Source organism: Phascolarctos cinereus, unplaced genomic scaffold (assembly GCF_003287225.1).
Source record: "Phascolarctos cinereus isolate Bilbo 61053 unplaced genomic scaffold, phaCin_HiC Scaffold_726;HRSCAF=1367, whole genome shotgun sequence".
Classification (NCBI taxonomy): domain Eukaryota; kingdom Metazoa; phylum Chordata; class Mammalia; order Diprotodontia; family Phascolarctidae; genus Phascolarctos; species Phascolarctos cinereus.
Window position 1 is genome coordinate 52,045,809 of NW_027556098.1, and position 17,917 is coordinate 52,063,725.

A 17,917-nucleotide genomic window follows, 5' to 3' on the forward strand; every position below is an offset into this window, starting at 1 on the left:
CCATCATCCCTTCCTTGCCGCCACCATTTTCTCTCCAAATACGCTGCCAAAGCTCCTGTGATCTCCAATATTTTATTATTATCCCCTTGTGGTAATAAAGGCTTTCTGTGACTTAAAAGACAACAACTCAGATTCTACCCAAGAGAATCCATATGGCCACCTGAACTTACTCAAAGATTGACTACCCTGAGAAGAAAGAGTTAGTTTGGGAAGGACAGCTAAAGTCTTACCCATTGAGGACTAAAAGTCAAAACTTGGGTTCCTCCATTTCTTAACAAAGGAGGGAAGAAACCTAGTGGAAAGCAAGTCAAAATCTGTAGACCTGGTTTCTGGTCTCAATTCTACTACTAATATATTGTGTGCCCTCTTTGGGGCTCCACTTGTTTACCAGTAAAATCAGGGGGTTGGACTTTGTGATTTCTAAGCATCTTTCCAACTCTAAATCCTCTATCCTTATGATCATCCCTCATTCTGAGTCTCATCACCTATGTATTATAAAAACCTTCTAACCAATCTGACTCCAATATTCTCCCAATTCAACCCACTGTTCACATAGCTGCCAAAATAACCTAACTACTGCCCAGGTCTGGCTGACCATGGTTACTTCCTTATTCAGTAACCTTCTATTATCTTGAATATAAATCATAAACTCCTTAATCTGCCATTCAAGGCTCTCCATAATATAGCTCAAATCAATATTTCCTTTCCCCTTCACACCCTATATTCCAGCCAAACTGAATAACTATCATAGAATCACGGAGTTGAAACAAACCTCAGAAGTCAGCTGGTCCATTCTGAACTTGACCAAAATTACTCTACAATGGTGGTATCATACTCAAATAAAAAGGGATCCATAGATTGACTAAGAAAACCACAAAGCAACATTATCTATGCCATATTGTATTTTTACTTACTTTGTTAAATATCTCCCAATTACACTGTAACCCTTGCTTGGGAGTTTTTCAGGCATGTTTGACACATCTGTTCTAAGACCCACTTGAAAACCTTCAAGTAAGGGGAAATCTATGACCTTTCTGGACAACCTATGTCATTTTTACATATCTTTGTTAAGAAGTTCTTCCTTCAGGGCAGCTAGGTGGCACACTGGTTACAGCACTGGCCCTGGAGTCAGGAGGACCTGAGTTCAAATCTGGACCAAATACATAACACTTACTAGCTGTGGGACTCTGGGCAAGTCACGTAACCCCAATTGCCTCACCAAAATGAAACAAAAAGGTCTGCATTCACTTAGCCTATATCTACTTTTCCATTTTTCTACTCACTACTCCTAATTCTGCCTTCTGGTACCTAGAAGAAATGAGATCCTTCTTCCTAAATGCCTCTGTTTATCTTTAAAGCCTTTCACAACCTGGTCCCAACCTATCTTTCTAGCCTTGGTGAACTTTGCACCATGCCCCCTATTCCTTGAATGCTTTTCCTCTTCATTGCTGCCTCATAGAATCTCTCTTCCTCTAAGAGAGCTTAAGCACCACCTTCTATATGAAGCCTTCCCTCACAAACTATATTGTATTATATGTTTCTAATTATTTTCTTTTATATACTAACACATTTATTGTTGTCTTCTCCTCATTAGAATGTAAACTACTTAGTTTGGCTTAGTTTATACTTTGCATTTGTAACTCCAGGGCCTAGATTATGACTTAGCACACAGTAAGTGCTTAATCAATGCTTAATCAGTTGATTCTTCAGGACAGTCCTTCCCCTATCCTCAACTCTTCTTTCCAGGCTAGGCATTTCCCAGCTCTTTCAACTGGTCTTCATATGGCATGGTTCCTTTTCCCTCATCATTCTAGAGCTTCAGTTTATCAGTGTCCCTCCTCAGATATAACTGAATGTAATACTTCAGCCTCGGTCTGAATAAGACAAGGTCTAATAGACTAGGCTAGTTCCCTCATTCTGGAAATTGTATTTCTCAAGCCTAAGATTTATCCTGTATTTAGCTGGCTTTGTATATGTTTGTCTGCATGTTGTCTACCCCATTAGACTAAATTCCTTGAGGACAGGAGTGTCTTTTGCCTCTCCCCAGCCCTTAGCATAGTGCCTGGCACATAGTAGGTGCTTAATGAATGTTTACTGACTGATTGGTTGAAATTAGCTTTTCTAGCAATCATATAACCATGTTAACTTATATTGAGCTTAAAGGCCCACATATATTTTTTTCATGCAAACTGTTCTTTCCATGCCTCTGACATCTTATATTTGTAAAGCTGATTTTAAAAATCCAAATGTGGGACTTTATATTTATTCCTGTTAAATTTTATCTTTAATATCTAAGCCACAGTTCTAGGTTGGCAAGTTTTGGTTTTTGTTGTTGTTGTTTTAAATCCTATCTCTGATCACTCTGCCCCCTGAAGGGGTCCCTTCCTCTGCTTTGTCAGTTTCTCTTGGAATCTCAGTTTTCATGGAATTGCCAAGGCCAGCCATATTCACACTGTCTTCATTCCTATCTTATTTCTGTATGTGCATCTTATCCTTCAAGGGCAGCTAGATGGTGTAGTGGACAGAATGTTGGGCCTGGAGTCAGGAAGACTGATCTTTCTGAGTTCAAATCTGGTCTCAGATACTTACTCTGTGACCCTGGGCAAGGCATTTAACCCCGTTTGCCTCAGTTCCTCAATAAAATGAGCTGGAGAAAGAAATGGCAAACCACTCCAGCATCTTTGCTAAGAAAACTCCAAATGGGTTTATGAGGAATAGTATTCGGCCCAGCATATCCCCCAACCTCCTTGAGAAAATGCAATGTATCATTTTTTTCCCTTTGTATTACTAGCACAATGTAGGCATTAACACATATTAGGCACTTAATGTATGGTAAATTTACATTTATTGAATTTTGATTGAAAGCTAATCTTTATGCTTTGTTCATTCACTCATACTCTTCTCAACCCACCCTCCAACAATATTTCTAAAGCACAAATTTCTGGACAGTATATCTTAAAGTCTTACATGGTAGATTTCTAGGATGGCTGTCTCTACCACACTGCCTCCCTCCACAGTTTTCCAGGATTCCCACCAGAGGTGTGTAACAAGTAGTAGTGCTCCTTCCCTCAAAAATTTTGCTGTCAATGCTCTCCCTTCCCTTGCTTTTTTTTTTTGAGGTGGGGGTGGGGCCAAGATGTGTGTACAAAAAAAAATTTTAAAGAGCCTTGCAAGTGGTCTAAAATCATAACATTTTGAGCTGGAAGGAACCTTAGGGATCATCAGGTTCATTTTACAAATTAGGAAACTGAGGTCCTGGAAAGAGAAGTAAGTGATATTAACCTAGGATTTGAACTCACTTCCTCTGACTACAAATCCAATAATTTTTACAGTATGTTAAATGTAACTGAGCAAGTCATCTCATTTCTCTTGGGTTCCTTTCCTAATCTTTAACATAATGGGGCTAAACCATGTGATCAATCAATTAGTAAATCTATAAGTAATTATTAAATACCTACTATATGCCTGACACAGTTAGGTGCTGGGGACACAAGTAATAAAGAATGAAACCTCTTTGCAATGTCTAAAGTCCCTTTCCACTCTATCCTATCACTCTAAAATAGTGGTTCTTCAAGTGTATTCAGGGGCTCCCTAGAAGTCCCTAAAATTCTTTCAGGGGATCTCAGGTCAAAATTATTTTCATAATAATACTGAGATGTTTTAATTTCTAAAACAGCAATTATTAATTGATATAACCCACATAAACAGAAGTTCTTTGGGGTCCTGTATAATTTTTCAGGGTATAAGAGACCAAAAAGTTTGAAAACTGCTTGTGTAATAACTATCTTTTTAAGAGAGTCTCTCTCTCTCTCTCTCTCTTCTCTCTCTCTCTCTCTCTCTCTCTTTCTCTCTCTCTCTCTGTCTCTCTCTCTCTCTCTCTTTCTCTCTCTCTCTCTCTCTTTCTCTCTTTCTCTCTCTCTCTCTCTTCTCACACACACACACACACACACACACACACACACACACACACCCTCCCACCCTAACTGTGCTTAGGGCTCCCTTACCACATGCTCCGCTCTTACCTTTCCAGTTTTCTGACACCTTACTCCCCTCTACACTCTGCTTTCCAGAAAGGCGGACCCCTTGCCTTTCCTTCCACAACACATTCCATCTCCTGACTCATGTATTTTCATTGGCTATCCCTTGTGCTTAAAATACTCAAACTCCTGCCTTCCTTGACTTCCTTCAAGTCCCAGCTAAAATCCCCCCTTCTATAGGAAGTCTTTCCTGATCCCCCTTAATGCTAATGCCTTTCCTCTCTCTTGATTATCTCCAATTTATCCTGTATATATTTTGCATGGTTCTTTGCATGTTGCCTCCCCTTCTCACCTCCCACCCCCATTATAACATGAGGGTCTTGAGAGTAGAGACTAGTTTTTGTCTTTCTTTGTATCCTCGGAGCTCAGCACAGTGCCTGGCACACAGTCAGTGCTTAAAAAGTGTTAGTTGACTGACTGATTTTCTTGCGGTAAAAAAAAAAGATCATTCTGATAAATAATCTACCCCTCCCCCAAACACCTCCCAACCTTCAACATTCAGAAATCTCACTATACATACCTCTCTGTAGCCATTTCCGTGGCGCAAGGAAAGTGCAACTAAACTACAGCTCCCACAATTCTTGTGCTCTAAAACTACATCTCCCAACAGACGTCCAGGAGTTCCTGATGGGGGGGGGGGGGGGGGGCCGCACAAGTAAGCATAATCTGTTAAATGCATTGTTCTCTGCGGTGTAAACCGGAACGTCCTGCATCTTACCCGCTGGTATTTTCTGTAGCCATTCTTGCAGTTTGTGGGGCCAGCTGCGATTTTGCTTTTTTCTGTTTATTTTAATTCTGAACTTAAACGCCCGAAAGGGAGCAAACATTACCATACATACTTAAAAAAACAAAAGAGGATTGTATATAATCTCTGCTATGTACAGGTCATTTCTTTCTAAAGGGTCCTCAGCCTGGCCTCTATTAAGGATACTTTTTCTCACACTCTTTAGCTGCTCCCCGTGGCCTTACCCTGGCACAGGATGGAGGCAGCAAGAGGTTTGTCTCCCCAAAGCACTCCAAAACTAGCTGAGCCACTTCACCGGTCAGCCAGAAGCAGATAGGAAAGCTGGGAACATAATCTGTGCAAAGCCTAATTACAATGATAAGCAAATGAATGAGTTCTTATGGATCCAGCTAATAAATGACAGATAGAATTAACATCTTGGTTTCACAAAGAGATACAAAAAATACTCATTTAAACTGTTACTTCTTATCAAACTCAGAAGACATAATGCTCCAAGAGAAAAGACTGCTACTTGTACATCTTTACATTCCCCCACCCAGCATCTTAAAAACAAAACAAAACCTTTCACTTCAAAATTTAGCTTTATTGTTGCTCTGGGCAGGAAGTTTACAGTGCCTAAAGAATAAAAGGTATATATAGCATAAAATACTGCATTAAACGTGAGTAACATAGATTAAGATGCCATGCCTTTTCTACCATTTGATTTGCTATAGAGGTTTCAGCAGAGAGGAAAGAACTTAATTTCTCTCAAACAAGCCATCAGTTTGTTTCACTTCATTTATCTTGGAATACACACACACACACATACACATTGCCATACCGTTTGCTTAGCTAAAATACTAGTATAAATATGCATCCGCTGAGAATGATATATATACACATGCGTACCAAATGTACACACATGTACACATTCACGTACACATGAATGGATAAATATGAGTATATGTGCACAGAGAGAGAGGCAGATGATAGCTTCACGTCTTCTGCATGTGGACTTTTTTCTCAATCATCAAGGAGACATTTTGTATGCTGCAGCATCAACATTTTCATGAATGGTAGCCTTGGTATCTTCTAGATTCAGAATTTGGCTTTTGTACTTTTGTTGCCAGTCATCCACAATGTACTGGTGATATGGGTCATTGGAGTGCTCCTGTCTCTTAGATTTCACTGTGCTCACCAGGATAGCTACAATAATGAAAGAGAACATACCAATCATCACCATGAGGTACAAGATGACGTAGTAGAAATTCTCGGCATTGACTTTGGTCTGGAGAGCTGCTTGTTCTGCTGTTGTGTTGCTGCGCCAGTTGTCCATATAAGTAATAAAGATCTTTTTGAAAGCATCTTCCAATGCTTGTGTTAAATTGGATAAAACAGACATGTTTCCCACCAACTTCTATTGGAAAGACAAAAGGAATTATTGAAGGCTAGAAAAAAAGGATCATTCCAATTTCTAAAAAAATCTCTTTCTACCCATTTTGAACATATCTTTTTCAAGCTGACTTTCAGATCTTAAATCATTCATGCAAATTAAAATGTACTTACATGTATGGGGATGCCAGGAATTCAAATACGGGCTCTTTTTTTAAAAAAAATATTTTTTTGGTTACATTTTGAGTTCTGAATTGTCTCCCTCCCTGCCTCTCAGTCCTGAATTACAGAAGGCCAACACTTTGTGTGTGTGTGTGTGTGTGTGTGTGTAAACATATAATAAATACCTCCATATATCAGTTCTTTCTCTGGAGGTAGATAGCATCTTCCTTCATAAGTCCTTTGTCATTGATCTGAATGTTCATATTTCTCATTCAAAGTTACTTTTTGAACAGGATTGCTGTTACTGTATACAATGTTCTCTTGGTTCAGCTCATTTCACTTGTATGTCATGCAAGTCTTTTCATGTTTTTCTAAAATCATTTCTTACCACATAGTAGTATTCTATCATAATCTATCATATGCAGCCATTCTCTGATGAATGGGCATCCCCTCAATTTCTAGTTCTTTGTCATTACAAAGAAAGCTGCTATAAATATTTTAGAATATATAAGTTCTTTTCCTTTTTCCCTGATCACCTTGGGAAACAGACCTAATAGTAATATTTCTGGGTCAAAGGGTATACACAGTTTTATAACCCTTTGGGTATAATTCCAGATTACTCTCCAAAATGGTTGGATCAGTTCACAGTTCCATCAACAGTGAATCAGCATCCCAATTTTTCCACATCCTCTCTAACATTTGTCATTTCCCCCTTTTATCATTTAAGCCAATTTGATAGGTATGAGATGGTATCTCAAAGTTGTCTTAATTTGCATTTCCCTAATCAATAGTGATTTAGTGCATTTTCTGTATGACTACAAATACCTTTGATTTCTTCTTCCAAAAACTACTTGCTCATATTCTTTGACCATTTATCAGATGGGAAACGACTCATATTTTTTTTCCCATCAGATACAGGTGTTTGTTAGTAATAAACATTTAACAGGAATGTCCATGCTTCCATTAAACATCACCCCAATCTCTATACTTCCGAACAAGTAGGTTATATGGCAAGAAGACGTTATAACAATCAACAACTCAGCAGAAAGAACAGACTTCCCCTGGTTGCCACCTGACAGTGTTATAGCAATCAAATTTCATCTCCAAGTCTATAATCAAGTAGGTCCTGGAGCAGCTTTCAGGAAGCATTAAAATCCACTCTCCAGGCTGAAGTATGCAAGGAAATGAGTGGGTTCTAGATTTCATATAGTTTAATGTAACATGAAATCATAAAGTTTTGCCATCAATTTAGACCATTAAATTATAGCCCAAGGAGGACTAAGAAATGCAACGTGACCAATCACGGAGAAATACCCAAGGTTTGACCAGCACAAGCTTAGCAAGGGAGTTAGATATTCTTCAGCTAAGCTCCATTGAGGATACACACAAAGGGCATCGTCAGGCTTCCACACAGAAAAACAAATATCTTGAGGCAGGGGTCATTATCTGAATAATTAGGCTATAAGCTCCTTGAAGGTAGGGATTTTTTTTTGCTTTGAATTTTTATTTCTAATATTTAGCAAGATGCTTTTGCATATAGTAGATGCTTAATAAGTACTTGGGTAAGATGTGGGTTGCCTCCTCTCCTCTTCTCTCCACATGAGATATCACAGCCATATCTACAGGTGCTCTGCCCCAAGAAACTTAAATTTTGATGGCTGAAATGTAGCAAGATATCTTGGGATTTATGGGCTAGGTTTTTTTTTTCTTTTTTGCTTTTTGGTGAGGCAATCAGGGTTAAGTGACTTGCCCAAGGTCACACAACTAGTAAGTGTCAAGTGTCTGAGGTTGGATTTGAATTCAGGTCCTCTTGACTCCAAGGCCAGAGCTCTCTCTACTCTGCTGCCAAGCTGCCCCCTAGATATTTTTCTTAAGGACCATGCCTTAAACCCAATTTACTTTGGTTACCATTGATTGGCCAATAACAGGTTCTAGCCCAAGCACCATTTAAAAAAAATTGTGAAAAGAATTTTCTATATATATATCACCTTGGCTTATACCTTTGACAAGGAAATCAAAACACATGACTCATTTTTATAAATTTGACTTAGTTCTCTATATATTTGAGCTATGACGTCTTTATCTGAGAAACTGTCTATAAAATTATTTCCCAATATTTTTCTTTCCATTTTGGCTACATTGGTTTTACTTATACAAAATATTTTTAATTTAATGTAATCAAAGTTATCCATTTTACATGCTACAATGCTCTCTTTCTCTTGTTTATTCACAAATTCTTCTCCTATCCATAAATCTGACAGGTGATATGTTCTACATTCTTCTAATTTACTTATGATATCTCCCTTTCCAGGTCATATTTCCTTTTTGACCTTATCTTGGTAAGTGATGTAAATTATTGGTCTGAACCTAGTTTCAGCCAGACTGCTTTCCAGTTTTCTCAACAATTTTTTACCAAATAATGAGTTCTTATCCCAAAAACTTAGATCTTTACACTTATCAAACACAGGGTTACTATAATCATTTACCACTGTGTATTGTATACCTATTCTGTTTCACTGATCCACCATTCTATTTCTTAGCCAGTACCAGATAGTTTTGATAATTACCATCTTATAATACAATTTAAGATCTGGTACTGATAGACTTCCTTCCTATACATTATTTTTCCCATTAATTCCTTTGATATTCTTGATCTTTTGTTCTTCCCAATGAATTCTGTTACTAGATCAATAAAATACTTTTTTTTTATAGTTTAATTGGGATGGCATTGAATAAGTAGATTAGGTAGAATGGTCATTTTTATTATATTGGCTCAGCCCACTCATAAACAATTCTCCATTGATTTAAATCCTACTTTACTTGAATAAAAAGTGTTCTATAATTATGTTCATATATTTCCTAGGTTTGCCTGGCAGTGTACTCCTAGGTCTTTTATATTGTCTATGGTCATTTTAAATGGGCTGTCTCTTACTATCTCTTCTTGCAGGGCTTTGTTGGTGATATGTAGAAATATGTAGAAATGCTAATGATTTATATGAGTTTATTTTATATTCTGCTACTTTGATAAAATTATTGTTTAAATTAATTTATTTTGGTTGAATCTCTAGGATTTTCCAAGTATACCATAAAACATCTGCAAAAAAGAGGTAGTTTTGCTTCCTCATTCTGATTCCCTTAATTTCTTTTTCTTCTTTTATTGCTATAGCTAGTATTTCTAGTATAATATTGAATAATATTGGTGATAATGGGCATAATTACCTCTTTTATAATTACCTTAATAGTTATAATTAACAAGCTCTCCTTTCTTTTGTCTGTCTGTTTATCATGAGGATTTAAGCTGTGTGTAAAGCCTGAAGAAGATCATGGGTCATAAAGTTGGCAGGTATATGAAGAAGTCATTCAGCTAATATACCTCAACCACTCCAAGCAGACACATATCTATATCAGTTTTTTTTTGGGGGGGGAGGTGAAGGTATTCTTTTAGTTAAGCAGTATAGGAAGCAAAAGGACAGTGAGAGTATGATATGAACTATGTGAAAATAAGCTATTTAAATTGCAGCAAGTGAATTTATTTATGGTGCCCAAAGACCAGAAAAAATAATTATAGTACTAGATTGAGAATCAGGAGATCTGGGTTCTGGTCCTAACTCTACCATTAGCTAGGTGTATGGTATTGGTCAAGTCATTTAATATCTCTGAACCTTGGTTTCCTTGTTGGTAAAATCAGGGGGTTAAGCCAAGTGATCTCCAAGCTATTAATATACAAAGATGACTTAAACATCTATCCAGTAAGTTCGGTTTGAGTGACCAAAGGACAGATTTGCTACCTCTATGAGGAACAAATGTTTCTCGCTCATAAGATTTTCTTTCCTATGCTCCTATTAAATGAGATCTTTAGGACTACAGGTAGCCCTATGTGCTTCTCTTCCAAAGAACATTCCTTCCACAATATTTCTCTTAGTAATAATTATCTAGGAAAAGCCATTGTTTTCTTTAATCTGAAATTCAAGGACCTCTCTTCTCCAGTATGATCTCCCTCTCCCTTCATACGAGGTCCACTGTCTTAGATAGGAACTCTGCATTTAGATAGAGGAGAGGGTACCAAAACACATTTTCCAAACTATGTTACAGGAAAATGCATTCTTTTCCCTGGTAGGAGCATAACTCACAGTCTAGTGTACAATATGTAGAATGCCTTAGTTCTATCGTTGACTTTACAGAAGCTGTTAGGGAAAGCATTAAATCTCTCAAATGAGAAGAATGGTTACCTCATGGAATCCAGACATACCTAATCTAACATTTTTCAAGTCAATTCAAATACAATACAAAGAACTGTACTAGACACTGGGGACATAGAACAAAAACGAGTAACACTGCTGTCAAGGAGCTTGTCTTCTAGGGGTTGGGAGGAGAAGGGAGAGAATACAACATGTACACAAAAAATTAAAGTATACACGAAGCAATTTCAAGAGGAAGTCAGTACTAATAACTAGGGCATTAAGGAAGGCCCTCATCTAAGAGGTAGCACCTGAACTGTGTTTTGAAGACTGCCAGGCCTTCAAAGAATTAAATTGAGGGGATGCCCTTCAATTGGGGAATGGCTGAACAAGTTGTGGCATATGAATGTAATGGAATACTATTTTGCTATAAGAAATGCTGAGCAGACAGACTTCAGAAAAACCTGGAAAGACTTGTATGGGCTGAACCAGGAGAATGTTCTACACAGTAACAGCCATGCTGTACAATGACTAACTTTGATAGACTTAGCCCTTTTCAGCAATGCAAGGATCTAAGACGTCTCCAAAAGTCTCATGATGGAAAATGCTATCCACATCCAGAGAAAGAACTATGGAATTTGAATGCAGATGGAAGCATACTATTTGCTCTTTTTTTTGTTTGTTTAATTTCCTCTTTCTTGTGGTTCTTTCTATTGGTTCTAATTCTTCCTTACAACATGACTAATGTGAAAACACGTTTAATAGGAATGTATAAGTAGAGCCTATATCAGATTGTGTGCCATCTTGGGGAGGGAGGGGAAGAAAAATTAAAAAGTCAAAAGCTTATGGAAGTGATTGTTGATAAATCAAAATAAACAAATTAAAAAAAAAAGACTGCCAGGCCTTGAGTCAGGAAGAGTTCAAATCTGGCCTCAGACACTTACTAACTGTGCAACTCTAAGCAAGTCACTTAACCTTGTTTGCTTCAGTTTCCTCATCTGTAAAATGAGCTGGAGAAGGAAATGACAAAACTATTCCAATATCTTTGCTAAGAAAACCCCAAATGGAGTTACAAAGACTGGGCATGACTGAAATGAATGAACAACAACAGCAAATATTCTACAAGGCAGAAGTGAGAGGGAAAGCATTTCAGACATAAGGAAAAACTCAGGAAAAGCAAAGAGATAGGAGGTAGAATCCAAAATTTTCAGTGTGAGCATTGGTACCTTGGAAATCAGTGAATATTCCAAATCAGGGCTTGATTTATTATTCTGTTGGTTTTCTAGACTTAAGAAAGTGATGGTGGATATGTTAACAATGCAGATTAAACATAAAAGTGCATCCATTTTCCCCTGGAGAACTAGTTGTTAAACACTTAACAACAACACACCCCTAAATGTCTATTTTAACTAGTGCAGAAAACGAATCGAATCATGAGGAGTAAGATGGAATATATTAGCTGTTGTGAAAGTCCCTTAGGAGACCCAGATACACACTGTTTCCCTTCTGTATTTTCCATAAAAACTAGAGACAAAAGATGGGGAAAAGACAGGTTTAGCTATCCTAAAAGGCAGTTGTTGGGGTTGTGATTGCTCACAGTCTCCAATGGGACTTTAAAAAAAAAGAATATATTTTTTTTTATTTTTAATTTATGAAACAAAACAACCATTTCCATAACATAGTATGAAAAAAGAAAATGATTGCACATGAAACTGCAAATCTGCTATATATAACTTGCTATTCCTTTTAAATATATAATAAAATTTTCACGTAAATTTCTCTTTTTCACCCTTTTTTCCCTTCCCCTTCATCCCCTACAGATGGCTACCATTAGATACAAAAAATCATTCTATACATTTGTTTATTAGTTCTTTCTCTGAATGCAGATAACATCTTCCTTAAAATGTCCTTTGTAGTTAATTTGGGTATTTGCAATAGTCGAAATGACTTATTCCCTCAAAGGTCCCTCCACGCACCCACCCACCCAGTGGGACTTTGAAAAGTGTGATGCATTGCTTTGCATCTCTCTCTTTCACACTGCCTCTTCTAGGACTCATACTGCTAATGTGTTCTGAGCAGGCAATTGCTTTTGCAGCCTGAACAAGAGTGATACTGAAAGGGGAAAGGGGGAGTCTTTTGGGAGTAGTATCCTGGGGACATCTTCCAGGAATCTTGAAGAGAAATCATCCCAGGAGAAGACAGAGAATGGGAGCAGATAGTGGGGAAACAGATTTTTCTCCTATGACTTGTATATCAGTAGGATGCTTGGTGCACTTCCCTACAAAGGTTTCACAAGTTCTGCGTGTAAAAAGCCAAGGGCAGAAAAGTGGGTAAAGGGAGATGGGGTAGTTTAATTTCTAATGCAAGTGCGCTATGACTTACTTAAATTTTGTTGGAGCTTAGCTTTGTACCTTCCTCTCCTTTGCACACACTGTGGTCTAGCCAGACTGGCCCTCTTTCTGTTTCTAATACACAGTACTACATGTTGTCTCCATTCATTTGTACTGACTGTCCCCTGGCCTTGGAATGTACTCCATTCTCACCTACATCTCTTAACATCCCTACTTCTCTTCAAGGCTCAACTCATACATCACCTTCTATATAGAATCTTTCCTAATGCTAGTGCCTTCCCTCAAAAATTACCTTCTATCTATATGTATGTATGTATATATGTTGTTTCCCCCAGCTAAACTGAGAGCTGCTAAAGGCAATGACTATTTTTAGTTTTGTATTTCAGTGCCTAATTCAGTGCTTGGCATATAACAGGAGTTTGATATATATATTTGTTGATTGATTTCTTTTCAACAAATGTTCTTCAATCTGTAGTAAGTAAGTGGACCTTCTGGGTCATACTGAAGTTGGAAAGGAATTAAGATTGTGTAGGATGGGTGCAATACAAGCCAAGCAAATTATAATAAGGATTAATGATTTTGTTTAGTCATGCCCAGCTCCTTGTGACCCCATTTGGGGTTTGCTTGGAAAAGATATTAGAGTGGTTTATCATTTCCTTCAACTGCTCCTTTTACAAATGAGGAAACTAAGGCAAACCAGGTTAAGTGACTTGCCCAGGGTCACTCAGCTGAGCATGTCTGAGGCTAGATTTGAATTCATGATGAGTCTGACTCCACACTCAGTACTCTATCCACTATGCCACGTAGCTGCCCAAGGATACCCTTACAGAAAAAACCTGAGGGGTACTAAAAGGAAAAAATAAGGGGTCATGAAGGGTTCAAGTAGCTTCCTTGAATGGCTTTTACAGAGGACCGAAGATTTTGAACAGCTTGTATTATGAACAGATTATTTGGGTGGTTTGGAGTGCCACCTAGTGGCTTCCTCAGATATAGCACCACAAGTGGCTACCCATTCCCACACCTCTCCAAGTGTAAAGCAGTTGCCCCTGTGTGTAGCCTAACTGAGCTTTACAGAAATTAGACTGGAAAGGCAGGTGAAAGGAAAGATAGGATTGTAGATGGTTTTAAATTATCTTAAATGAGATAATATATGTAAAACACTTAGTAAGCACTTTTTTAAAAAACATTTCTCTATCATCAGTATTTATTCATTTTTCCAGGCTTATTTCCTAAATTGTGACTTAGTACAAGGGTCAGGTTCTGCAAACTCCCATATTTTTAGATGGAATGGTCAGGCTCTGTTTGGTCTTAACTTTGTTTTCCTGGGTTCCTTCTACCAGCTTCTACTTTTATCTGTGTTCAGAGAACCAGAAGGATTTGGCGGTCTTGGTCAGAACTCTTTGATTGGCTGCCCCTCCTCAGGGCACTGGGTGATTTTCTGTCCTCCTTAAGAATCCTGGTCAGGGCTCTTGGATGTCTCTGTCCCTGCTTCCTGCCTAACACTTGAAACTTAGCTTCATTTTTCCTGTACCCTCTGCCAACCAAGAGTACCTCCATCACCTTCCCCATTTCCCTAGCGGGTGGGGAACCTGCCATCTGGAGTCCACATGAGGCCTTCTAGGTCCTTGGGTGTAGCCTTTTGACTGAGTCTAAGTTTTACAGAACAAATTCTTTTATTAAGGGGATCTGTTCTGTGAAGTATAGATTCAGTCAAAGGGCCAAACTTGAGGACCTAGAAGGCCACATGTGTCCTTGAGGAGGCAGGTTCCCCACCTCTGCACCTAGGTAATATGATATGTAATCATGAATGCAGCACAGAAAACAATTAGATGACTTCTCTTCTTAACTAAGAGGAGAGTGTTCAGGAAGGATGGTCAAGCTACAGAAAAATGAAGGATAGGACTGAGAAAAAGCAATTGGATTTAGCAGCCATAAGATTGTTGGTAACCTTGGAGAGAGCAGTGTCAGTACAGTGGTAAGGATGGAAGCCAGATTGCAAAGGTTTGATAAGAGAGGGGAAGGTGAGGAAATGGAGCAACAAATGTAAGTAACTCCCCAAAAGGCTCTTCTCAGAAGAATAAATGTTAGATGTCTTGTGAAATAACAGGCCTACTAATGCTTGTAGGGAGTGAGGAAGTGCCTATAAGTAAATGTGATGGAGGGTTAAACTTGGAAAGAAGCTCAACAGTTACTACAGAGACTGGAGCAAAGGAGTTGAGAATAGGGATGATGAAGGGTTTTGAGGTATAAAGTGGTTTTCACTGATGGTCTCCATTTCTCAGATAGGATGCTAGCTAGGTTCTCTACTGAAAGAGACAGGGGAAGAAGAGGCAGCTAGTGCAGGAAGTCCAATGAGGAGAGGGAAGGTTTGGAACAATTGATGTGGAGAGTGTGATAGTCATCCTGGGAAAAATAAAAGAATTGGTTGACTACTGCAGCTAGTTTATTTTGCATCCCTACATGCATGTAGGCATAAACACATTTAAGCGGTAAGGCAGTCTTGGGACAGTAAATGAATATTTTATACAATTTTCTGTATCATTCTGCTTTATACACCTCTTGCTTTCACTCTTGTTTAAGTTCTGCATGAGTTCTGAGAAAACACAACTTCAAGTGCAACAAAGTATCGGGGGTCAGTTATTTTATAACCATAATGCTAGAAGTAAAAGATATGTTATCAGAGAAATCTCTGAGGTTTGTGGCTAGCATTGCAAAGAACTGGGAAGAGAGTGACTAGTCAGAAAATAAAAAGCAAAGAAAGCACCTAGAAACATTCTCGAAAAGCTATGAGAAAAAGGCCTGTTTCATCCCTAGGAATACCATAACTTCTAAATACTGTAAGACACACCAACAGATGACGAGTCTCAGAAATTTCAGAGTTTGGATGCTAGGTTGTTTGTTTTGGTTTGGTTTAACCCACAAAGATATCTACAGCTAGGGAAGACTTCATACAAAATGTGGCTCAGATAGAATTTGAGACTGGGGCATTCAGGAATCAAGTTCTCTGTGTAACTGGACACAAGAGCATCAGCGAAATAGCACAGATCGACTCTTGCTTTGATCTCCAAGGCCTTACTCTAATGAGAGTGAGATGGTCCTAGTGTCCTTATATATAAAGGAAAATATATTATTTCATTTCTATATTAAGAACAGGGAAATGAAAGTCACTTATGTGTCATATAAATGTTACTTAATATTATCTTTAAAAGACTATTTAAAATTATTTTTCCAGGCACATAGTATAAAGGAGTTTGTCATGAGAAAAGAGAAAATCATTGTGCCATGAAAATAATTGCTTTTTTTAATACTTTTTTGGACTCTAAAAGAAATAATATAGTTAATCCCTTGAAAAATAAATAATGTGAAATAGTAACTTACCTGGGCTATGTTGTTAGTGTGAAACAAAATTCCTTGCAAGGCAGAGGAGCCTCTTTTAAACCCTACTTAACCCTGGTATGGGGCTCTTTAGATCAGCAAATAAATCTCAGCCTATGAGGCTTTTGTAGTTTGCATTCAACTACATGCTGGTCAGCTCATTTCTATGGTGTTAGGATTTCATTAATCTGAATATTTAATCTAATCTTATGTGGACATTAAATACTAACCAGCCAATAGAAATTAACTTTGATTTCTAATGTGATTTGCTTAGTGCTTTGGAACAAGCTCTCTGCCTGGGTCCCATAATGCCATCTCCAACCAGAATTCATTCTCATGGGCATGAATGAGCCATTCATTTAATAAGCATGTAAAAAGACAACACACATTTTTTCCAAATCTGGCTTTGGCTTCTTTAGAGGTGTTGCCTCAAGGGGAAAAATCCTTGTCTAAGCTTCCTATGATGGGAAAGAAATCTCTACTCATCCTCCATTGGGTATAATGAGGAAGTACATAGCTTGGAGTCAAATAAGTTTTTTTAGGAGGAGGTAAAAGGGAAGGGGATTGTATCTTTAGAGTTATTTTAGATATCTCAACATATGCTGTTTTAGATCTTACTCCTTTCCAATAGGATTTCAAAATCAGTTAATCATTGTGCATTTATTAAGCACCTGTTCTATGCTAGGCATTGCAGTAGGTACTGGGGATGCAAACACAAAGAAGGAAATAATCCTGCCCAGGGATTGGTCTGAAAAAAGGCTAATCTTTTTAGCACCAACCATCCCCCAGTGATCCTCTATATCTGAAAATCATGGGCTGTCAAAGTCTCCAAAGAATTAAAATTGAGGATGACTCAGAAGTAAACAGGTACATGGTAGGTGTGTGAGTAGACTGGAGCATCTTACTGATGAAGAATTGTGAAAGAGAAATAGCATAAAGGATACCAAAGGGATGTATAAATAAAAAAGGAAGTGGGCTGATAACAGAGCAAGAGCAATGCTCTCCATTGTCAAGAGGCTGAGAGAAGGGCCTCTAGTATTTTGGTAGAAGAATTTGCAAGAGATAATACAGAATAAGAAGGCATGGATACTTCGTAATTTGTACCAATGGAGATATTAGCCACGTTAATGGTGGAGTTGGAACAGCAATTAATTTTTTCTAGTGCTTTACTATTTAAAAATGCTTTCCTCACAACAATTCTGTTAGGTGGGTAGCAAGGGATAGATAGGAAGACAGTTTGCTCCTACCCCAGCTCATTTGATGTAATAGCAGAAATCAAGGGACAGAAGAAAGAGGAAATGAATCTAAGTTAATGAAATTCAGAGCTGTGTCCACTCCCTGTTATTCCTTACCAAATGCAAAAATGTTTCTCTGATTGAATTAGAAGGGGAATTTGGCATTGACTGGCCAAAGATTGGTTATGTGGCTTTTAAATGTAGTTTAGTGTCATTCCCCAACTGATAAATGGTCAAAGGATATGAACAGGCAGTTCTCAGAGGAAGAAATTAAAGTCATCTATAGTCATATAAAAAAATGCTCTAGATCATTATTGATTAGAGAAATACAAATCAAAACAACTCTGAGGTACCACATCACACCTATCAGATTGGCCAACATGACAAAACAGGAAAATGATAAGTGTTGGAGAAGACATGGGAAAATTGGAACACTAATGCATTTTTGGTGGAGTTGTGAAAT

At 38.0% G+C, this 17,917-nt stretch overlaps 2 protein-coding genes across 7 annotated transcripts in view; both read right to left on the reverse strand.

Moving 5' to 3' along the window:
• The window catches only part of SMIM11 (small integral membrane protein 11), a 53,160-nt gene extending 48,526 nt beyond the window's left edge, over nucleotides 1-4,634 (reverse strand). For all 6 annotated transcript variants that reach the window (XR_013482858.1, XR_013482857.1, XR_013482856.1 and 3 more), the window contains exon 1: nucleotides 4,558-4,634. The gene's annotated coding sequence lies outside the window, so the exon portion shown is untranslated. The remainder of the gene's footprint in view (nucleotides 1-4,557) is intronic.
• A 1,157-nt stretch (nucleotides 4,635-5,791) lies between these two features.
• Nucleotides 5,792-6,163, reverse strand: KCNE2 (potassium voltage-gated channel subfamily E regulatory subunit 2). Its single transcript, XM_020995968.1, has one exon. The coding sequence runs from the start codon at nucleotides 6,161-6,163 to the stop codon at nucleotides 5,792-5,794; it is 372 nt and encodes a 123-aa protein (XP_020851627.1).
• Between the last annotated feature and the right edge of the window lie 11,754 nt (nucleotides 6,164-17,917).

What these genes read in the sequence shown, in the direction of transcription:
- KCNE2 (XM_020995968.1), bottom strand. Translation starts at nt 6,163, where the DNA reads ATGTCTGTTTTATCCAATTTAACACAAGCATTGGAAGATGCTTTCAAA.